General features: G+C 34.6%; 1 protein-coding gene across 3 annotated transcripts in view; it reads right to left on the reverse strand.

The window, feature by feature from the left end:
• The window catches only part of LOC137404680 (3-beta-hydroxysteroid sulfotransferase-like), an 80,438-nt gene extending 54,952 nt beyond the window's left edge, over positions 1-25,486 (reverse strand). For all 3 annotated transcript variants that reach the window (XR_010979731.1, XR_010979730.1, XM_068090914.1), the window contains exons 1-5: positions 25,339-25,486; positions 23,546-23,693; positions 21,258-21,475; positions 15,381-15,507; positions 12,736-12,830 (exon numbers count right to left, since the gene is read on the reverse strand). Coding sequence is in view for 1 of the 3 variants with exons in the window: in XM_068090914.1 (XP_067947015.1) it covers positions 12,736-12,830; positions 15,381-15,507; positions 21,258-21,475; positions 23,546-23,693; positions 25,339-25,461 (711 nt within the window). In the remaining 2 variants the exon portion in view is untranslated. The remainder of the gene's footprint in view (positions 1-12,735; positions 12,831-15,380; positions 15,508-21,257; positions 21,476-23,545; positions 23,694-25,338) is intronic.
• Positions 25,487-25,710: the final 224 nt, after the last annotated feature.

Genomic DNA, 25,710 nt, shown 5'->3' on the forward strand with positions numbered 1-25,710 from the left:
CTATTAGAGTTTTAAATAAAAGACCATAAAGTTTTGGACTTGAAAAACAGACATAACTTTTTCAAGTTTTAAAGCTAATGTTAACGTTTTCAAGATAGAATACCCCATAAAAATGGCTGCTATTACATCATTTTGGTTATCTTGAATAGGATTCTCATCATTCATCCAAACGCTTTCAATCTTCCGTTAAGATTGTGAACCACATTATGGACGAATCCAAAAACAATGGATAGGATTTACACCTTAGTGACTTCAAACTTGAGTGTATCTTTGTTGATTGTAAAGATCGAATTTCTCCGGTATACCATCACTAAAATTATGAAAGAACCACAATGAAAGAATTAAAGATATAATTGATAGCCGAGACAATTGATATAACCGAGTCATTACTAGTATCGATCACTTTCTATTATGGGTTCGTAAAGATCGAAGAATGTCGAAGTGGTGTTAAAATAGAGGTGGCGTTCAATTAAAGGGTGGCAATACATTTTTTGACTTTTTTCTGTAGAGGTGTTCTATTAGAGGTGGTGTTCAAATAAAGGTGGTGTTCAAATAAAGGTGGCATTTGAATAAAGGTATCGTTCAAATAGAGGTTTTACAGTATCCATTATTTAAAAATTTGTAAAATCCTACACTTAAAACATGTCTATTTAGTGGTCATAATCACACAACTTTGTAATGCAAGCCTTGCCATCCGCTGAGCCATAAAACTCTGGGCATTTAGATATTTAAATATGTGTTGTCATTAACATAGAAAAAGTGCACAATTCAGAAGCTTTGTTCGTTATGAGGTATGGAGTGATCAATGTCAAACAGAAAAGACAGCTGCTTGTATCTTCCTTTGGTAGACTTTCAAAAGTATAGTTCTAAAGGATTCTTAACATTGTGTAGTTTTTCATCTAAATGTATCTATTGAATACTGCAGAATGGCGGTAGTCACTCGCCAAGTTTGTAGAGTTTTAAATTGACACGGCTCTTAAAATGTCACATTGTATCATTGGCACATTTTAAAAGTCATGCGCACGGTTTTTAATTTTAAGAGTGATTGCGGACACTATCATTGACAGCGCATGAAAATCTTCACATAAAATATGTTTTATTATCTTATGCAATATTAAAACCTACATAACATGTATTTTCCTACACAATATCATGAGTGTTGAAAATCATATCATTTTTGTAAAGCTATGAATTTATATATAAAAGATTCTGAAAAGACGGCATTAATAAGTTTTAAATTATCACCCCACCATGAAATAGGGTTCCATTGATAATCTAGTAGAAGCCAACGTTAAGATAGCTGACAACTCTACAACAGTTAATACTTTGAGGCATCGTCCAACTCGTAACCGATTCCATCAAACAGTCAATGAAAAAATTACTGCTTATAGAATTATTAAACTACTGCTTACAAAAGTATTAAATTTCTGCTTGTAAAATTGAACTATTGGTATGTCGCAACAAGCTCGAGCAAAATGGTTGGATGATAGCAGTAATAAATAAAAACAGCATACCATGGCAGAATTGTTTCAGCAACAGTTCAAGCAATGACAATAAGGTTTGTTTACAAAAATTAACGCCGTGTGACATCCTGGTTATATCAGTTTTTCGAAATTGTGTCCTATTTTGATCCAGGTAACATGTTTTTACATAAGTTGCATTTGATGTTAAACATTAGTTGCAGTACGTTTTATAGCAGTGCGAGTTAGGGCATCGTCAACGAGCGCGTAAAAAATTAATAATACCAGTAACATCTCTGAAATATTCCGCAAAGCAAAAAGCTACGATTTGTGGAGAATACAAATCTACATTTGTTTTTTAATGCAGTATCGCTTAATATTAACACTATAACAGCATATATAACTATAACTATTAACTAGCATAAATACTTGACCTAATCATACCTTAAATTAGACCAAATTGGTTACCTTCATGTAGGACACTAACAACTTGAAAATCACCAGACCACAATAACCAGGACAGCTTCAAAAGAAAAATGATGCATTATTCAGATTGATGAGTGGGCTATTATTGAAGCTAACGCAACACAATTCCAGAAATGCCTGTGAAGATAAGGAATGAGCCAAATGTACGAATATGAAGTGACCTATGATCAAGGCCTTCGATGGCTCCGTTATGTAATTAACTTTGACAAACCTCATGAGCTTTACAAACCTGAACATTTTCAAAAAGCTAAAACATTGCTGAAATGTGCTCTTTTGCCACTTTACAATAGCAAGTATGGGCACTCTTATTTAAATTTGAACAGCAACAAACTTGAAAAATAATTTTCTATATGTTCAAAATATCATCAATTGTCGAATTGCGTCGTAACTAAGTGATTGGCTAAACGATAGCTGTAAGCCTACTTGCAGCTAATAATAAAGGAGGTAGTAGAAATCTGTGAGTGAGATCACACAAACTGTTGAAGTTATATTGAATTTGTAAGGAAAAACAACTTTCTAACAAAATTTCACAAAAATCTGTGTTGTAATTGCAAATGTTTTGCTAAAAGAATTACAAACTTATTTGCTCAAATTTACAGCGATCTTTTAATGAGCGATCCACATTATATTTGGATTAAAAATGATTTGTTTTTGAAAACAAAACATAGGCTCTGAGTTGTCTAATTGGATATTTTTAATTGCTTAAATTTTAACAATATATTAAAGTTAGCCGGCATATGACCTTTGACCTTTTCAGAATTGAACAAAAACACCCGCCTTCAAAAGAATAAAGATTTCCACAAAGGATATCTTCAAAGCATAAAAACTCAGTCATCGTCACAGTCTATTTTTGTTTTGTAAATGCTTGTAGTTCTACATATTTATATTCATATAAGTGTGCCAAAGGGTTCAAAAGTGGCTTATACAAGTCTTTTTAAGCACATAAGCGTTGAAAGTTCTGGTTGCGAATTTAATCAGAATTTGAATAATGAGATAATGATAACGAATTTTGAAGCATGTAAATGTTTACAACCAAACTAGCATCTCAAATTATATTCTTGATAAAGAGCTCTTAGCTGGTCTCAAAGCAATTGAGCAAGCATGCATGTATCCTACTTTTCACCACTTGAGTAGCATATCCCAAACTCCTCGTTCTTTTAAATCTTAATATTGGTTAAAACCAAAAAAACAACAGCAGCTCAAAAAATGTAGTAATATATTTGATGCTATCCTATTAATGTCCACTGTTTTTGTGAAAGGTTGGAATAGGTACTTAGAAGCTTTGGTTATATGGCACTAAAGGGCTGAACATCTTCATCAGTTTCAGTTTATAAACTTTCTGTTACTACTTCAATTTACTATCCTGACTCCTCCTCATTACTATTAGATTACTGACTTATAAAACACGTTCATTCAACTCAATAATTTCTGATTTGTTTTCTCATTTTTGTTTTGGCGTGAAACGACAAACATCCTTCCGTTGATTACTAAAACCAAAAAAAGTTATACATACGAGTTTTGCATAGGTAATGTTCAGAGATAATATTAGAATTAGCGATTGGTAGAAATAGGTAGAAATATGCTACTGAATAGCACATAGCAAGTTGATCAGCAATTAACGCTCTTTTCAAGTAGCAATAGCAAAACAGTGTAACAAAAAAGTATGTTTAGTCAAGGTTGAAGTGTACACCAAAAAAGCGTAAATGACCGATAAGATATATAACAACGCAAGGAAAAAAGAATACCAAAAGTTCATACATACCTTATAAAGCTCGTAATTGGCCAAATTTGACTCAATTTCTCGAAACTTACTTGAAAAGATAGCGGTAAAGGTCCATCTTGCGATACACGTGGTATAATCTAGTGATCTTAGCAACTCGCGCAACAAAGTTCCACGCTATTAATGAGCGTAAACATCAAATATAAAAAATTACTAAAATATTCAAAGAATATATTTCAGTCTTAGCAACATCCAGTATATCTATAAAGTGCTGGCCAGAGCGTGAATGATCTCTCATCATAACTCACCGCCTCTTTCCAGAATTTACGAATGCACATTTAGATATCGATATATTCTGCTAGTTTCGAATCTGTCCACAATAAAACAAACTGCAATTATTTTTGCTGATAGTAAAATGAAAAGGAGAATAGTCCCCAGTAAGAATTACTTTGGCACAAAGTTTCACTGATGCATTAAGCTGGCATCACTTTGATGGAAAACTAAGTCATTTAGAACTGAGGACAACAGTAACGAGTGTACACTGATAATTTATTAGTTCATTACAGGTGTACACTGATCATTTGTTTGTTCATTACAGAGTGTACACTGATCATTTATTAGTTCATTACAGAGTGTACACTGATCATTTATTTGTTCATTACAGAGTGTACACTGATCATTTATTTGTTCATTACAGAGTGTACACTGATCATTTATTTGTTCATACAGAGTGTACACTGATCGTTTATTTGTTCATTACAAAGTGTACACTGATCATTTATTAGTTCATTACAGAGTGTACACTGATCATTTATTTGTTCATTACAAAGTGTACACTGATCATTTATTTGTTCATTATAGAGTGTACACTGATCATTTATTTGTTCATTACAGAGTGTACACTGATCATTTATTTGTTCATACAGAGTGTACACTGATCGTTTATTTGTTCATTACAAAGTGTACACTGATCATTTATTAGTTCATTACAGAGTGTACACTGATCATTTATTTGTTCATTACAAAGTGTACACTGATCATTTATTTGTTCATTATAGAGTGTACACTGATCGTTTATTTGTTCATTACAAAGTGTACACTGATCATTTATTAGTTCATTACAGAGTGTACACTGATCATTTATTTGTTCATTACAGAGTGTACACTGATCATTTATTTGTTCATACAGAGTGTACACTGATCGTTTATTTGTTCATTACAAAGTGTACACTGATCATTTATTAGTTCATTACAGAGTGTACACTGATCATTTATTTGTTCATTACAAAGTGTACACTGATCATTTATTTGTTCATCACAGAGTGTACACTGATCATTTATTAGTTCATTACAGATTGTACACTGATAATTTATTAGTTAATTACAGAGTGTACACTGATCATTTATTAGTTCATTACAGAGTGTACACTGATCATTTATTAGTTCATTACAGAGTGTACACTGATCATTTATTTGTTCATACAGAGTGTACACTGATCGTTTATTTGTTCATTACAAAGTGTACACTGATCATTTATTAGTTCATTACAGAGTGTACACTGATCATTTATTTGTTCATTACAAAGTGTACACTGATCATTTATTTGTTCATTATAGAGTGTACACTGATCGTTTATTTGTTCATTACAAAGTGTACACTGATCATTTATTAGTTCATTACAGAGTGTACACTGATCATTTATTTGTTCATTATAGAGTGTACACTGATCGTTTATTTGTTCATTACAAAGTGTACACTGATCATTTATTAGTTCATTACAGAGTGTACACTGATCATTTATTTGTTCATTACAGAGTGTACACTGATCATTTATTAGTTCATTACAGGTGTACACTGATCATTTATTAGTTAATTACAGAGTGTACACTGATCATTTATTAGTTCATTACAGATTGTACACTGATAATTTATTAGTTAATTACAGAGTGTACACTGATCATTTATTTGTTCATCACAGAGTGTACACTGATCATTTATTAGTTCATTACAGATTGTACACTGATAATTTATTAGTTAATTACAGAGTGTACACTGATCATTTATTAGTTCATTACAGAGTGTACACTGATCATTTATTAGTTCATTACAGAGTGTACACTGATCATTTATTTGTTCATACAGAGTGTACACTGATCGTTTATTTGTTCATTACAAAGTGTACACTGATCATTTATTAGTTCATTACAGAGTGTACACTGATCATTTATTTGTTCATTACAAAGTGTACACTGATCATTTATTTGTTCATTATAGAGTGTACACTGATCGTTTATTTGTTCATTACAAAGTGTACACTGATCATTTATTAGTTCATTACAGAGTGTACACTGATCATTTATTTGTTCATTATAGAGTGTACACTGATCGTTTATTTGTTCATTACAAAGTGTACACTGATCATTTATTAGTTCATTACAGAGTGTACACTGATCATTTATTTGTTCATTACAGAGTGTACACTGATCATTTATTAGTTCATTACAGGTGTACACTGATCATTTATTAGTTAATTACAGAGTGTACACTGATCATTTATTAGTTCATTACAGATTGTACACTGATAATTTATTAGTTAATTACAGAGTGTACACTGATCATTTATTTGTTCATTACAGAGTGTACACTGATCATTTATTAGTTAATTACAGAGTGTACACTGATCATTTATTAGTTCATTACAGAGTGTACACTGATCATTTATTAGTTCATTACAGAGTGTACACTGATCATTTATTAGTTCATTACAGAGTGTACACTGATCATTTATTAGTTCATTACAGAGTGTACACTGATGATTTATTAGTTAATTACAGAGTGTACACTGATCATTTATTTGTTCATTACAGAGTGTACACTGATCATTTATTAGTTAATTACAGAGTGTACACTGATCATTTATTAGTTCATTACAGAGTGTACACTGATAATTTATTAGTTAATTACAGAGTGTACACTGATCATTTATTAGTTCATTACAGGTGTACACTGATCATTTATTAGTTCATTACAGAGTGTACACTGATCATTTATTTGTTCATTACAGAGTGTACACTGATCATTTATTAGTTAATTACAGAGTGTACACTGATCATTTATTTGTTCATTACAGAGTGTACACTGATCATTTATTAGTTAATTACAGAGTGTACACTGATCATTTATTAGTTCATTACAGAGTGTACACTGATCATTTATTAGTTCATTACAGAGTGTACACTGATGATTTATTAGTTAATTACAGAGTGTACACTGATCATTTATTTGTTCATTACAGAGTGTACACTGATCATTTATTTGTTCATTACAGAGTGTACAAACAATGGCTTCGCTCATGTTTGGTTGTGGGACAATTTCGGAATAAAATGACCAATGTACTGGCCATGAACTCGTGACACTGCTTGTAGCACTGACACTCTAATCAACTGAGCTAATCAGCTGCCTTCACAAGACTCAGAATAATTGTATCAATCGGAGATAAAGATTTCTTATTTATATTGATGACATCTTGTTTTGTTTTTGTATTTGTTTAAAAGTTACTAGAAAAAAAGGATAAAAATAAGAGACTCAAGTTGTATTTTTCACTTGGGTAATACTGAGTATGTCTGCAGGTACTTCATAATTTTATTTGTTTCAATTTAAAATTTTACCTTTAGCTTCTTCGTGCTTACATATGAAATTGTAATTTTCCCAGAAGCTTCTGTCGTAGTAGCTTCGAAATCACTTCAGGTGAAGTTTTGAAACCATGCTAAAATTTTACATTAAAAACTCGGGCGACCATGACTAGAGGCTCGAATATATATCGAAAGATACACACAACAATGCATATGTGACTTGCTTGAAAAATATGCACAATTATATACCATTGTTATTTAGGGTGCCACAAACACTGGATCTTGGGAAAGCCACAAAACTAGTCTAATCTTACGTAAGGTGCCCCAGTAAATGACAGAAAATTTCCTTATCATTAGTAATAGACTTCCTACCATAAATGCTGTACGCTTTAGACCCATTTTTTTGCAACTGCAAGGTATAATAGCATTGATTTTTTCAGTTTTTTTCATACACAGCGTAACCATGAACCCTTGATTATACAATTTAATAAAATAACATTTTATGTTGAGGTTGACAGTGAAAAACTATGTCTGAGTGCTGCTCAAGCAGACAATATAATTTGTTTTAATTACATGAGCCTGCACTCTGCACATAATTATTTATTTTTTATAATAATCTTTTGGGTACAATTCAACAAATTTGTATATTTCGTCCTTAAATTGATAATGATTGAATACTATTTTGAGTGTTAAACATTCTACAGAAAAAACTCGAGTTTATGGCGATACTAACTGAATGCCCTGCATTGCATGGGTAATAAAAAACAGGTTATAAACATTACCTTATCTACTACATTACCTTCACACTACATTACCCGCAACTGTTTATAAGCTGGTTTTATTACCTGCGCAACGCCGGGCATTCAGTCGTGAGGCCAGCTGGTAATCGTTACGTGTGACGCAACATCATTATGCATATTTTAACTGATGTAATGAATATGTTCACCATTATTGATCACTATGCTTAATTGAATGTCATATTTTAATGGATAAGCTCGATGCCTCCAGGACTGAAGGTTCCGGAGACGAAATCCTTGACGAAGCGAATTTTTTGTTGCTAAAACTTTATCACTATAACTGGACAGACGGTGACCGAGATTTATACATCAAGATGAGTGAATTCTCAGTAAAATGTTTTATGTCTATTGCTACGAATGAATTTCCGTAATTTACTTTTAAATTTATGCAAATGTTCCTCGTATCATGCTGAGTTCAACAGTAGAATGTGCAGCTTGATTATCCAAAAAATACATACTTTTAGTGATACGTGTAAGTTTGTAAGGAGTCATTTAATTGTTTTATTTCAGCTTTATAACAGTAATTATATTCCAATTATAATAGCCATTCATAGTGAGAAATCGCCCGATCATTTCCAATAACTTGTAGCGGAATAAAACTGCCCACTGAAAATAGGAGAATTGCACAAAACTACATTATAAACAAAACAGCAGTTGTGTTCACACAACTTTTCTTGTCTCACATTGATCAACCCATGAGTGGGATACCAGCTACCTGCCATGATTGACTAATAACATTCATTGCGACCTTGAAAACATATTTATCCAGTTCTTAACAGCACAAGAACCCAAAACAATGCTGGGATTTCCTCATTGGAAGCAACAAAGAGTTTTTATGGCAATGACTTACAATTCAATAAAAAAATCCCCTTGACGCAACACATGGTTGACCTTGGCAATCAACAGTGAGCACTAACGGCACATTTATTTATAAGCGGCTCGGCGGCTCAGATATAGGCAACAGACAAAGAGCTGCCTCACTGCTGTTTACACAGCCATTGCTAATATTACACGCGTAATAGACTGGTCTTAGCAACAACATTATGAAAGGTTATACTACTCTTAGCTTAAGTAGAATTTAAAAGCCTCTAAGAGCGTCTATTGCAGAGACTGCTGCAGAGACGGCATTGCAGAGACTGCTGCGCCACAACGCTACAACCTAGCTATGTGAGCGGGGCTCCGTTGCATCCACCAAATTATATATCAAACCAGTAATTATAATAGGTGCTTTAGGTGATAGAGAAAAAACGCTACAGTTATATGAAAATAATATTGGTGATCAAATCAGGAAACGGACTCCTTTGTCTAAAGAAAGTAACATCAAGTGACCAACTAAAATATTAGCAGGAACGTAAAGAGAAAATTAACAATTATTACAGTACGATGGTTAGCATCAATTATGAGTATACCGTAAAACCTGTATTTGAAAGGCCCCTTAATTTGAATGCCACCTCTATTCGAGTGCCACTATGGGAGCAAGGTTGAAAAATAGCGTACCGCCTTTTATTTGAACGCCCCTTATATTTGACCGATACTATTTGACATTCTTAATCTTTACAAAACCATAATACCAAGGGCTCAGTAGAAAAATTGTTCACAAAACCAAACTAATGACTCGATTGCATCAATAACAATTAATCCGTTCGTTGTTTCTGTTCGTATTGAAGTTCGTTTTCCAACTCCAAGTTTTTGCGTTGAAAACTTTGATTGCAATACCATAGAAATGATCCGTAGCTGTATCAGTAATTCCTTTTTTAACGCGGCCTTGATTCTTCAATGTATGTGGAAAAGGTTTTCGCACTTATGATGGAAAATGTGCTACTACGTATTTTGAGGCTAACATTTTGAAGCTAACATTTTGAAATTATTTTGATATCTTGCGGTTTTTCTTCATTCGCGCTAGAAGTTTCTATTCAAAGTGACATCGCGTAAAGCTTTGCTAAGCTAAAAAAATAGTTTGGGCGCTAATATTGACTAGCTCTGGCCACTAGCCAGAGCTAGTCAATATTAGCCACTGGCTAATTAGCCAAGGCACTGGCTAAGCAAACAATGCTAATATTTTTGTTTTGAAAATGTTAATATTTGTTTTAAAACAATTTTTGTTGCTGCACGTTTTATAATTACGCTTTGTTTACGTCACTTGTTTTTCAATATATATTTGTAGCATTTAACAACATTTGTAGCAAATTAACTTATAAACTTGCAGATTTACAGAATATTATTTGATAGCATTATTGCAGTAATCCGAACTCAGCTTACAATAGATGGACGCTCGTAACTCCTGCCCCATTGCACCTAAAAAGCCAGTTTTGGCAGCAAACTGTGACAAACATATCGATGAGTGCAATGAGCTTTTATGCAACCTTTTTAAATATAGTTATAAAATAAAAATATACCTTCAAATCTAAAATAAAATAAAACTTGAGAGCTCCAACAAATGGCAACACAGCCTACAAAATCATCGTTGGTTAATTGCAAGCAATAGATGTCAACTGGTAGAGACATGTATTAGTTTCCTCGTGCATCTTTATTTGGAAAAATCTTCGACAAGTTTTAGATAAGTTAGCAAATTTCTTGCCTCCAAAACGGTTAATGTCACGCCACCCGAAAGAGAGTGCAAAATATAGACAACATTCGTTTCGCCCGCGAAAGGGTTAATTTTATTTCTTCACCATCCTGACGAGGTGTTTGAAAAATACAACGCCACCCTTTATTTGAATGTCTAAGGGAAGGGTTAAAAAATAGAGTGCCATGACATTCAAATAAAGTTTTTTGGTAATAGAAATTGGAGAAAAAGGCAGACAAATCCTCTACCCAGTGAAGCACAAAAACCTCACAGAACAATGTTCAGTTTAGCAAAAAAATGTTTAGCAAAATCTACTGAGCCATAGCCCAAATTTATAGGCAAATAGGCTGAGCAGATGTGACAAAGCCAAGAAAAGCCATGAGTCACGACACCTGGCAAAAAAGACTATTTACTGGAGAAAGACTGACACATCAGTGCTATATCGCTATATCGCAAGGAACACCTTCCACACTGTTTGTGTCAGTATCTGGTGTGGTTTAAGCATATTATGCTTCCATATCCTACAGTATTTTGTCTTGTACAAGTGATCAATAGACATTAACATTGTGCTTTGGAGCCAACAACCAACTGGTAACAGCTGTTGCAGTTAGATGTCTAAGATAAAACAAATTTTCTCTCCCAGGAAGTGTCGAAAAGATTCTGCACACGAGGCACAAGCAGTAACATTCACTAATTAGGCTCATCCCTGAGTGATAATGTGACAACAGTAAAAGTCTTACCTCTAGAGAGGGCTAAGGCTGCATATATGCTGAATAAAAATTAAGCAGATTTGCCAAAAATATCGAATTGCCATACAAATTTTCGAAAAACTTGTATTCATGCTGAAAAGTTTTTGCGCTAGCTTGGGTTCTAGGCAATTTCTAGATTATTATATCAATTGCTGCGTAGCTTACCTGCTACTGAGTAAAGTTGACTCACTTGATTATTAAATATCAAAGTGAATAAAAAGTGACCACAAATTACATGTACAACTATATACATGTATGTACATATGTACAACTATATATGTACATATGTACAACTATATATGTACATATGTACAACTATATATGTGCACATGCACAACTATATAGGTATATATGTATATATATTGAAATTTATCATACCTATAACTAAAGTCAGAGTGCTCAACATAGGATGGAGCAGAATAAATTAGTGTATATATAATTTGTGTGTGTATAATTTATATGTATATACATATGTATATATATATACATATATATATATATTATGTTTGTATATGGACAAATGTACAACTAAATTTAGTGGCACGAGTAAACTTCCCACAATGTTTTGATAAAGTTGACAAAATACTACAAATTTTGAAGAAGACAGCCTTGTATCTGCAGATAGTTTTAACTAGACAGCGAAATTTGAGTGAATATTACAATCGGTTACAAGTCAGTGGTTTCCCTCTTCAACTTATCATATTAAATAAAAAAAATACCGATCTTTCACAGGAGTCTTTCAACAAGAAAAAATACACCTTCAAAATCTCATCAACTTACAACCCAGACGGTTATCTTTGCGAAGCCAGTCGCAGTGGATGTCTTCAGCTATTCAAATTGTGCTACATGGTCAGTCTCTAATGTTTTTACATGCGTAAAGCCGCTACAAGCTTGTAAAACGCTTCTGTCTGGTTTTTATAACTGGCAAGTTGACTTTAACTATTTCAACTCAGCTAACCACAAAAGCTGTCACGAAAATTTGAAAGTTATTAAAAATGAAAGTATAGACCGGCCGACGCAGTCGCTTGCAAAGAAAATTGCCAGTCACAGAAATCGGCTAGAAATTGATAATAAATTATTGGCTAGTGTAGGCTACACACTACACAGGTTTAAATACAATTTGCTGCAGCTACTACTGCAATAAATTCTGCTGCAATAACTACCCTTTTCTCATACATCTGGAAGGCCAAATTTCACATGCGCACACAGCACTACTCAAAACAACGCGCATGACTTTGGAGGTTTCTACACCCTCTACAACAAGCAAACCTTTCACCGCGCTAAGTACCTTGGAAGGTACATATAAAGGTATATATGAAGGTACCTTGGACAGCTGTTCATATGTCAAAAAGAGTACATTCGCCTCCGATCTAGCTTCCCAGAACTCTTTTACGTGGCTACACCAGGAGCCGTATGAAACTACAACACAATTAAATACTCAGCCATCTTCAAATCGTCTTGAAGGGTCACTTTCATCAAGTTTTAAGAGATTTTATCTAAAAGTATAGACATTTTTCAATCAGTTAAGATTTTGTTTGTTGTTTTAGGTGACCTGCCTGCCAGGATGTTTTAAAATTAAAATCCACAAAACTTGATCGTAGTTGAGATGTTCAGGCGAAAAAAACGTTTCCAAAAACTTTTGCAAAAATTATGTCAATAGTCATGAGTTTATACATGATAAATATACGGTCTCATCATTGGGTATTCATATGTTTTCAGTATGCAGAGCAGCATTTAGAGCACAATGGGATAAATTTTAACCAATCTGTGGTGAAATATTTGAGAAATCTATAGCAATGTACCTAAGGCTGTATTTGAAGTTTTATTCCAACAATCATGAACAAATACAAAATAAAATATATGTCAATAAATACGCATAGCACTGCGACTCGAGCGCAATAGCCCGTGTCATAACAAGAGTCACAAACAGGAAGTGCAACTATTGACCTAATTTTTTGATAAGTCTTTTTCATTTTTCATTTTGAAACATCTTGGTAGTCAGATCGCTTACAACAATAAACAAAATATTAAATGATAGAAAAATATCTATACTTTTTGATAAAACTGTTATGATATCACAGACAAAACATTCAAACCTTTCCACCATGAACTGATTGGCTAACTGGCTATGCAAGCTTTTTACTTAAGCGTACAATGCTTTATGGTTGCATGGCTTTATTGTGTTTTCTTATGTGGTTATTGTAAAGGATTCATATAAATAGAGGGCCAAATAAATGGTTGTCAGCCTAAACTAGTGGTGCTACAATAATGACTTTTACATTCCACCAAACTTCTCTTCTACAACTTCTATGAACACAACAAAACCTTTTAAACTTTGATATGAGGCACCCTTTAACAATGACATGTTTTTCAAGCAGTTGGGGTTATGATGAGAGCAAATATCGCTGTCTCCAATCTTACAATGTTTTTCTTCGTGGCTTCTTCTGATGCATAGAAGCATGTTCAAATGCAAAGATTTTTGTCCAACAATTTGATTTGGCTACTTTTGCAGACACTGCAAACGTTGGACAGTCCACTTAGTCGTTGATCCTGACAACAGTTGGAAAGACAGGGTATTCGCAAATACGTATTTTGTCATGAAGAACGCTTGGTGTATGATCAACAAGGCAGCGTGTTTAAATGTTGTTGCTCAAATATCTGCAAGCTGTAAAGAGATGTTAATGTGTGCCAACTTGTGATAAGCATTGATTCAATTTTTTAACACTTTGCTTTGTTATAAAATGTTTTTCATGAAAACTCAAAGGAGGAATAACCGCGACAGCACACGCATTTTGCCAAATTGATCTATTTTATACGCATTCGGTATGCTTGAGCACGAGCTGTGGCAGAGATCACTTTAAAATGTTGCTTCTTGTTATTAAAGCTATTTATTAAACTATTATTTATGACGCTAGCTAAAAAACTAAAACTTAGGCAACCTGTTATAACAAAGTAATCATTTTATTTTGTTTGAGGTTTTCATAGAGTTTTGTTTAAGACGCTCTAAGAAAATTTGAAACAACATTTCTGGCTACTAATATAATGATGATATGCTAGATTTTTGGATGTGTATTGCTATAGAAATTTTTGTTCAGTTTTCATCCAAATAGCACAAATATCACATAAAGAATCTACCACATTTAGCTGCATTAAAAATACTGAAGCAGCCAATTTTTTATATTTTTTACTATACATGCTTATATAAAATATTACACAGACAGTAAAAATGTTTAGATGGTGCATTTGAATGCACCATCGCATATATGACAGAGAAGGGAAGGAAAATCTAAAATTGGCTTCGGCATAAATCAAAGTGTGAAACAATGTTAGGGTATGAAGTTTGCTAAATTTCCATGTAACACATTTCATGATAACCTTTAATGCTAACAAGATGTGTGATCTTAAAACAATAGGAAATATCCTTTAATGCTATTTTAAATTATATCTGTTGTGTTGAGGATAAATACATTGTCGGCATCTCCACAATGTAAGATCAGGAGAGGATAACTCTTACGTTTCAGATATCATTGAAACTAGTTAGCGCAGATAACCTAAAGTTCAACTTGTTTAACTATTAGAATAACCAAAGTTGTGAATGAATGTAAACCAGAGAATAGCGGCATTCAACATCTCAAAATCTGTTAAAATTACAAAACTCCCACATACAGGCAGTCAGCAAACGACAGCCAATGTGTATGTTAGGATAAAATAGTAAGTCTTGCAGGTTATCAACTAGACAATGACAGCAGCTGCTAGTGTACCGATACTCAAAAAATAAATTTCGAGCCAACAATTAGAGCTACACATAAACTAGCTAATTATTGTCTGTAGACTGCGGCACTTCGATGATAATTTGAGCGATCTATATTGAAAGTCAGTTTGCTCTAAAATAGCATCATTATATTCTTTGTTTATTTTTTAGAACGGTGAGCCAACTGCCATACAACAAATGAGAGTTGTTTTATTTACCTTGACCTTGTAAAAAAAGTTGGAAGAAATCTGCAAAATGCCCCTTGTAACCAACAAGTTGTATCATCTTAGTGAAGTAGTAGTAGGATACACAGACATCTCTTGGATTTCTCATGATGTATATTATCTGCAATATAGTCAATACTAACCAATAATGCGTTCACAATATATTCAATATTGATCAATGATGCACCTACAATATAGTCGATGCTAACTAATGATGCACCTATAATATAGTTTATACGAACCAATAATGCAATGCATGCAATGCATTCACAACATATTCAATATTAACCAATGATGCGCCTACAATATAGCCGATACTAACCAATGATGCACCGACAATATTGTCGATACTAACTAATTATTGTGAAACCATTGCAAGAGGAGCAAAGAAAGTAATTATGACTACTACAATTAAATGTATTTAAAAATTGTTCATGTTTATATTTGCATTTTACAGCATTACAAGCTGTGCTACCCGGTGTTGCCCGGGTATTAAAAGTCAGCTTATAAACAATGAGAGGTAATGAGAGTTGCCTGCCACTTGCTATTAGCCTGGTACTTCGACAATAGATAATTTGAGTAACCGTACTAATAAGAGCTACCGCTTCTCATGACGTTACGCCATCACATTATGTCATGACGGAGAGCGATAGCGTATTTGCTCCGATATAGCTACATATATCACCTAATGAATACATCAAGCTCATGTGGCTGAATTGGTAAAGCCTGGTTCCCATATCGATTGCGATACTCCGGCGGTAACTTGCACAGCAAAACACTTGGGACGCTAGGCTCGGTGGCATATGTTCACATATAAGCTGCATCGCGAAACATAATCGCGTAATCAAATAAAATGTTCGCTAGCCATGCCGTTTTTATAATGGTGACCTTCACTCGTACAGTGCATTTCGAGAAGGTTTTGCCTGCGGCCTTTAGCGAAATTTGAACAGCGCTAAACTATTGCGATGCTGTCGGCAACTACCGGCGGTTCTCAGCGGTACCCGGCGCGGCGGTTCCCATTTCACCGCTAATAGCTGGTGGTGCTGTCGCCGGTGCTTTGCGGTGTATATGGGAACAAGGCTTTAGGCATCGGACGGGGAAACTAGTGGGTCCGAGATCAAACCTTCTGCGATACGGATTCTTCATTCCAAGATTTTAGTAGCTATAGCCGGAACTACACACAAACACACGACCAACTTTGAGAAATATATATACATAGATAGATTAGAAGGGTAATCTAGGTATATCCATCTCAGTGTTTGTCTTTTTGACTTTCTGTCTTTTTTAAACCCTGTTCAGAAGATGGACAGGTGAACACCTATTGCAGAAGATGTGATTGTAAGGGGCAGTCGAAATAACCTCAAGTAAGCACACTTTTTAAAGTTGTGTCCCATAATTATTAAGTAGGACTAGCCCTTTTTCGTACGTGTACCTCCCCAGTGTACGTAGAGTATAAGGAATTCAATCGCTTTGGAAGGCTGATGGTCACCATTCGTGATGATACAGATGCAGGCACCATATGTTCAGAAATGGCTCCCAACAGCATCCGGTAGAACATGCTCATGTTCGTTTGGAATGCTTTTGTTTTGTACACCTTAATTGGCAAATTCCGCTAGCGCAGAGCAAACCTTTGTGGTTTTTGAATAACACCATAGGGATAAATTACACCTAATATAATTGCACCTAATACAAAATAGAATGGTCTATTGTAAATGATATTGAACAACCGTTTTATTGGCTGATGTGTAAACTGTGCAGATAAATGATAAAATGTACTTTCATGAAAAGCATCGTCAACAGTCGATGAGTACCAATATATTTATGCAATTTCTAAAGCAATATTTGTGATGATTAATGACTTTCAAGGCTCCTGGAACCTTCCATAAAAATGTCAGACTCAATAGCTTACAAACACTATACAGCATGCATTATGAGAGTGCCAGAGGCACATGTCCGCACAGTCGGTGGAACACTATTAAAAGTATCGTACTCCCTCCTACTTCATGGCTTCAACCGCCATAGTTCCATTGTATCTGCAGGTTTCTAAAGATGGCGCCCAATCGAGTTTTCCCATCATCATTTAACAATGATAGTTAAAGTTTAAAACTTGTTTTGTTTTGAAATTAATAAATTAAAGAGCATGTACAGTATATTTATTGTCCCGATATGAATTCAGGGTTTTCCTCCACCGGCGGTGGCCTCTATTTGAATGCATGTAGCGCACAATCAATTGGTATGAAAACCCCTAGCAGAGATCTGGTTGGTGTCAGCGATATAAATAGAATCTCTTACGAGAATAACCAAAGACCACTTGTCAACTATTGAATGAAATTTGATCAATACTACTCCTTTTGCAACAGAGAATAGCCAATGAGTGCTTTCCATCATTTTTGCTACCATGATAGTGATTGGCTAAACAATATTTATTATTGACTTTACCCCAATTATAATCTCGCCCCAGTCACGCTTCGCCGTTCAGTTCTCGGTTATTCGCTTATGGATTTCAGTAGTGTATGTACAACGTACTATACTAGTACATAGCATGTTCAACTACATACATATATATTAGTTGTGAATGTTTAACAAGCAGTTTATGAGTTCTAAAGTGTTAAAATTATGTCGTAAACTTAAAAACAAAAACGAGTTCTGGTTTCGTGGAAATTCCCATTTCGGGGACAGGCCTGAAATGTAACCCCCCCTAAGTAGGAGATTACTGTGGGCCGCTGTGGAACTGAGCGGAGCCAGCCATGTTCTATACACAAAGGAGGTACCCGTTTGATTGGATAATATTTAATTTGCTAATGCGATTATCTCCTTTTTACCAAAGATTTTTATTTGCTTTACTCATCTGCTAAAAGTAGAACCATAATTAATGCAAAGAGAAATGAAGAGATTATGCTACTGTTCTGGAAAAAGAAAGCTTTTTAGAACATTTGATTAGATTATTTAGGATTAACAAAAACTATTGCTTTCCAATCTTTTCACTATCGCTGTTTGTTCACCAAGAATGTTCTTTGGTTTGCATTCATGTGAGAACTCTTAGCAAGTTTTGCATGACAACCATTGTAAATATCAGGTGCCACATTGAAATCTGGGCTCTTTAGAAATATCAGTTTGATTGTGACATGGCCACTACCTGACATCTCTGTATACTCTATGCATTGCATTGTAAGCTTGTAATTTTTAGAACTACCCATCATATTAGACATACACGGTATAGATTATCATTATGTGACCTATACAGCTGCGAAAAGAATTTGTATGTCCAAAATCACCTTTGGATCTACAATTCCAAGAATTTTGGTAATCACGGGGGGGGGGGGGGGGGGAGGGGGGGGGGGGTTGGGGAGAGAAGAGGTCGTTATCCACTTAATTGCTTAATTGCTTCAAGTCCTAACTATGCCAATCTTGACTAAGCGAGCCTGACGGTCAGGTCCGCTTGGCTGATCTAGCGACGATACGACAGCCATAAATCGTAAATTGATGAAAAAGTCTGTGACTTTTTCTGAAACAAACACGGAAGCAGTTTCATGTTTATGCCCGTCTAATGGTTTCTAGCACCCAACTGTCATCCTATATAGTTTTACCGGCATTTCAAGCATATATGATAGATTAAGAATGTAATGTGCTCGAATGGCCAAAAGTATTCAGATAAGGTTGTTTGATCAAAGCCATTTGCTGAATCTCTGATAAACAAATTGTTGAGCCACCAGTTTGCACGCATCAACAAGCTTGCTTGGAGTAAGTTTATTCTAGTCTGATAGAAATACTGTAGGACCATAAACTTGCATTTATAAAATTATAGCGATAGCTTCAAAGGAAGATAGCTTTATCAAACCATTAATCCATTTTTTATCAACGAATGACATTAGGAATTGCAATGAATTATTTATATAACATATTACAAATTATTAATTATTTATCTATAACATATTTAAAGAAAAACAGTTTTTATTTTGTGGAGTCAAAATCTCATTTTGTGAGTGGTTCTGGAATTTAACTCCCTATAACTAATGAGTGTAACTAGCTGCAAAGTAGGAGGGATAATAGTAGTCACTGTGAAATGGATCAGTACAACCAAAGCCTCAAGCTTGAAACTGAACAGGGTCAGCTATGTTCTACACTCAACCGAAGAACGCATTTGGTTGGATATTTGATTAGCAAATGCAATTACAGTGGGCCCTCAGCATAGGATTTTAATTCGTTCCAGTGTCCGCATCATAAGGCGAATGTTTCGTATAGAGGGGTATAGAGACCCATAGTAAATGCCTAATGTAACCAACCTCGGTAAAAATCATCAAAATTTTATATACGTACTGTACATATTAAAAATTAGTAACCAAAATAGTATGTTAACCTTAGTAACTATAGTTACCTACAATAACTTTAGCCTATTTAGTGGTTATGATCTGCAATAAAATGTAACATTACAATGTACTATGTGCAGTATGTACTGTAGGGAGGTCTTACCTTCAAGGCAGACGTATAACAAAAATGTTATATTTAATATAAATGAATTTAGCTTACTAAACACATACTTTTAGCTAATTTTTAGTATGTATTTTTAACTATTTTACTGAACTTCAACTATCTCATCACTAAAATTTTATCCCCTCTCTGTTTCCGGTTTCGTTTTCACAATAATTAATAATGAATTACACCAAACTGAGCAAGATCGAGCATCGTATCTCTTTCATTCGTTGTTAGAGATATTTCGGCAAATAGCATATCGGCATATATATTATTCCGGCGTAATCAGCACACCGACTGCCAAACTTGAATTTCAAGAGAAACTTTTGTTGTTATTATAAGTACGGCAAAAAGAAATTAGCATAGGGAGGGTGAAAATCATCATGTTCTACATCATAGGGTGGAAAAATCATATAACAGGGTCATCGTAACTCGAGGGCGCACTGCATCTCTGTATTTTTCAAAAACAATTAATAAGCTTTACTTATCCGTTAAAAGTGGATTGACACTAAATGCAAAGAAAAATAGCAGAGATTATGTTACTTTTCCGGAAAAGGAAAGCTTTTTAGTGTGTTTAATTAGACTTTTCAGTATGTTATGATGCGCCCTCCAATCTAAAGCGGTTTCGTGATGGCGGCGATTAACTGTTCATTTTTTAGCCTTTAAGAGCTTGTAATCACATTTCCACATATTTTGCACCTACAACACAGCGGAGTAAGACATGGTGAATCTTTTGATATCAAATAATTGTAATGTGAATTTTGTTGCAAGTCAACCTTTAAAGATAAACTTACACAAAATTTTAGTAGATTTTATCTGAAAGTATCAGTATTTTTCTATCATTTGCAATTGTTTTTTATGTTTGGGGTGATCTGTCTGTCGTGATGTTTCATGATTAAAATCGACAAAACTTGATCACAGTTAAAACGCTCAAATAAAAAATACGAGTGAAATGACATCGTCAGTTGCTATAGTTTACATCGGCTATTGCGTTCAAGTTACAGCGTTACTCGTCTCTATTCTGTTGGTCTCTTTGCAACTACAGACGTCATAATCACACTTGCGCTTGATCTGAGTGTTTTAACCGTGATCAAGTTTTGTTGATTTTAATCTTGAAACATCCTGGCAGTCAGATCACTTCAAACATCAAAAACAGTCGCCACTGATAGAAAAATACCATTACTTTCTCATAAAATCTACAAATTGTTTCATGCAAGTTCATCTTTAAAAGCAGATAACTCCTCATGCTAAGTAATGATATATTATAGCTTGGCTGTCAGATGGGCTTATAAACCAGAATGGAGAAAATTGCTAAACAAAACTACTTTGAAATGAAACTCAAGTTTTGTAAATCTTTGATCTCATGAAAAGACTGATTAGCTGGAGAAACAAGGAGCTTACCTTACATTTCCGGTTCCTAATTTTTGGTGGAATAAGTGACAAAGGTAGATGACTCTTAATAACCCTTGGGTAGCTAGGTGACATTGCAGCGAGTGTTGAGGAATCAGTGTGAACCCACTCTAAATAGGGAACTCTCTCATCGAGTGGTAGACTTTGGGCTTCGGTGAAGTTCAAACCGTGCACAATATTGTAGACAATCTCAGAGAGCCACGTCGTGCCTAGGATTCAAACAACACGCCATAAATAGGAAGTAATCAAAGTGTTATGAATTATATTTATCGAAGCCGAAAAGCATAGTGCCAAACGTTATTACCATATTATGCATATTTTTGAATCATTTATTGGCAAACAAAATCTAGTTGTTGCTATAAGTAGTTTTTAATCTAATAGTAAGTTCGCACGGTATGCCGAATGTAGGATAGGATGGAAAATTTGAACAAAAAGGAAGCAACTTCAACACCAATACACGCTTACTGTAAAACTTCTATTTAAGCGCCATGGTGCAGTATTTTTCAACCCTTCCTTTATAGTAACGGCCCTCTATTAAAGGTGACGTTCAAATAGAGGGTGGCGCTTTGTTTTTCGATTAGCTAGTCAGAATTCTGGGAAAATAAATTTAACCCTTTCACGGGCAACAGGCACTATATGTGTGGACATGTGGGCAACAGGCACTATATGTGTGGACATGTGGGCAACAGGCACTATATGTGTGGACATGTGGGCAACAGGCACTATATGTGTGGACATGTGGGCAACAGGCACTATATGTGTGGACATGTGGGCAACAGGCACTATATGTGTGGACATGTGGGCAACAGGTACTATATGTGTGGACATGTGGGCAACAGGCACTATATGTGTGGATATGGAAATGAATAAATTTTAAATTACATTTAAAAAAGCTAGTAAATGCAAGTTTTCTAAAAGTGTAGAATAACAAGAAAGTTGTTATCAAGTTTTTTAGCAGTGTTTTCTAATATGCTTATGATCAATAAAGATACACCACTTACAGTTGAAACTATAGACAATGAACATACGTTTAAAATGTAAACTTTCAGTATTGAAAACCTTGAAAGACAATTGATCTCCTAGGAAGATTCAACTCTCCTGATTCAAACATGATAAAGCCTCTAAATGCCTCTATATTCCATTCAAAAACCAATTAAGTTAAATTAAATATTTCTGGCATCCCTTCGATAGCAAATTGCCCCATTAAAGTGCAAAATATGGTACCAACGACTGAATTTACTAGCAAACAGAAGAATGTATTTTTGTTTTAGGTTAGGTGGTTAGGTTACTATGGTAGGTTTGGTTCTCTATAATCAGTATATTGGTAAGAATACTGATGATGTGATAATAACTACAGTGAAGAATGAGAAAGCGACTCCAAATTTGTTTTTGGTTTAAGCTTGGTTCTCACTGGTAGGCATTCGTACTCAAGATAAATTACATCATGATCTATGCTATGAAGAAATTATATTCACACGCATATACACATGCAGGGTTTTACTAGTGCTAATCTAGATTCAGCTTTTAAAAACTAAGGCAAAGCTACTAGAGCTGAGGGTTATTACAATCACTCATATTCTAGAATTAACAAATTAGGTCTCCAATGAGAACTGGCACTTACGTTGAATAGATGGCGGTCATGGCTTTTTTGGACAAGGTACAGTGGAATGAACAGCACTATTCCATGAACACAACTGCGTGACTTGGTGACACAACAGCTTGAAAATGCAAATTTGCAAAATCTACATGAATGTTAATTCGTCAGATGTGCCCCCACACATTCTGCTATTAGGCCAGCTACATGACCAGTTATCATCTTGAGGCTGGTGCTAACTGCTGGCGAGAAACATCTACTAAGTTTCAAAGATTCAACCTTCATCTCATAGCAAACCCAATGCTGGATAATATTGATTAAACTATAGAAATGCCTTCTTGATCATTCATGACTTCCTGTTCTCTTGCAATACTGCCTTAAAAAGAATTTTTGAAGAATGGAATGACAAAATGATTTCACAAAATGTTGAGGCTTTTATTTCTCTCTTACAGGTTGATACAGATTATTAAATTACGAGCTGCAAGCAGTAATTCACAACTGCAAAAGTACTATAGATGCAAAGCTGACACAAGCAGAGTTAAATATTGTTAATTCATTCTAAACATGTTTTTTCTTTAACTGGCACACGCTTGCCATAATCAAATAACACTGTAATAATATAAAAATTGCAACCTTCACAATGACTTAAGTAGTGTTAGAAAAAGGGGATCATGGGTGAACTGACCTGATTTTGGATAAGAAACAACATACACATCGTCATCACGTACAATATGTTTGTCCAATTTGTCGACATTGGCAGCGATATCTTTGACTAAGTATACTCCTTTTCGCTGAGACAGCCAGGACAATAGTTTATCTTCCTCTGTTCGTTTCTGGAAAATAACCGGTAAATTCTGGAATCAGTTTAATACATAAACTTAAGGTTTATGTTAAAACGTTTTCACTTCACAGGGATTTACTTGCACTCCTAGTTTTGACATTTAAACAGACTTTATTGAAGAGATTCGAGCTGCAGAGTTGTAACAAAACATATGTAACCTTCAGGTTTTAGTATGGCACATTCCTGTTATTGATGAATGAATCTAGGTTATGGTCTGAACTAAACTAAGGTGTGGTTCACACTATATCGCCATATGTCAGCGTTTTTTTTTCGGCGTTCATCATCAATTATGCGAACCGTAAACCAATGGCATCGACGAAGCAACGCGGACACGCCGGAAAGGTTTCCAGCTGTCAAACTTTCCTGATCTTTCGCCGAGCATCGACAACCGCCTTTCAAATGTGAACCATTTCAGCGATGGCTGGTCACCGTTAGTGCAATTTATTTCCGTTTATAATCATTGCTGCGGGACTAATGTTTGATTTCAGCCACGCAAAAACAAAAAGGTTTTTCGCGAAAATTTAAAAAGAAAAATGAGAACACTACGTCACGGATGCAAACGCGGATAAATTTGTGATAGTGTGAACATGGTTATCATTGACGATCACCGAAGTATTTTGGCATCAACGCCGAGATACGGCGATATATTGTGAACCAGCCTTTATGGACAAGAAAGACTATGAATTTGTTGATTTTTCTGTCTCATAGAGAGAGAGAGCAATACTTAGTATAAGTTACTGAGAAAGTCATATTTCTAACCTTTCCAAGAGTCATATTTTAACATGTTTAGAATTGATGAATTTTCCCTCCGGTTAAGCACATCTAAGAAACTCCTATTAATAGCATAGCCTGAGAGGTAAGACCTTGATGATACACCCATGAGGTGGAAAACATAAAACAATGATTGGAGGCTAAAAGTTGTTATATTGGAAAACAAGATCTCACCCGTTACCTAATGAGTAAAAGGAAACTACTGTAAAATAGCTTAAGTAGGGTCTTATTTTCTGTCTAATTAAAATTATGTTCACAAAAATCCTCAAAACCGTTATGCAATATTGTTATATTCATGCTAGGAAATTCACCTACGTTAAATGTACTATTTTTTGTAATATCCCGCTGTTGTCCTACGAGACATGAAAATTGCTAAAAACAAATGCAGATATGTTATTTGAAACAATAAGTAGTTTGTGTCTGGTTAATCCTATGGCATTGCTAACTTTGAAAGCTAAAAGAAGTAGCCTATCTGCGTTCATAATTGGAAGGTTTGCTATAGCCAAACTGGCTAATAGTGAGTCTGAGACTGTATTAGACTGGTTAGACTTCACACTAGCCATATTTCAATAGATTTGCAAGCCTCAAAGACATGTTAGGCAAAACCAAACTAAAGCTAACAAACATTGACACTTTTGAGAACTGATCTTTACTTCTGTGGACAACAGAGACCGACCTATGTTGATTTGGTCATATCTTAGCATCAGAAATACTATATAGAAAAGCATGCAAACTAATGCTCATTTAAATTACAGCAAAAACTCTTGAATAGAACTGAAAATTCATTCTTTTAAATGATTAGAAGCATAATATTTTGTATAAGTTCACACGTAAAACATCCAATATAGAAACCGAAATTATTCTACCTGAAACATGGATTGACTATCTGTTCTACGCCTCTTTTTGTAGAAATGTAAACCTGTAATTAGAGCTGCATGACCCACCACTACGGCAGCGCCTAATCTTTTCATAAAAGTTGAAATCGTCATATCTAAATGTTAGAAGTCACCAATTCTACAAAAGAATGTTTGGTAATTACAATCATTCGCTTCTTAATCTCATGATATACTGAATACAGTTAATTCAACAAATAATAATGTTATTTTGAAGTGCTGAGTTGAAAGCTAAATGATTGTCCAGAATAAAGACACGTCATAAGAGGCTAAGAAACATCTAAAATGAAATGCTATGGATTTATCTATGGATTCATCAATAGAGAGAATACGCTACGATATAAG

Source organism: Watersipora subatra, chromosome 9 (genome assembly GCF_963576615.1).
Source record: "Watersipora subatra chromosome 9, tzWatSuba1.1, whole genome shotgun sequence".
Lineage (NCBI taxonomy): Eukaryota > Metazoa > Bryozoa > Gymnolaemata > Cheilostomatida > Watersiporidae > Watersipora > Watersipora subatra.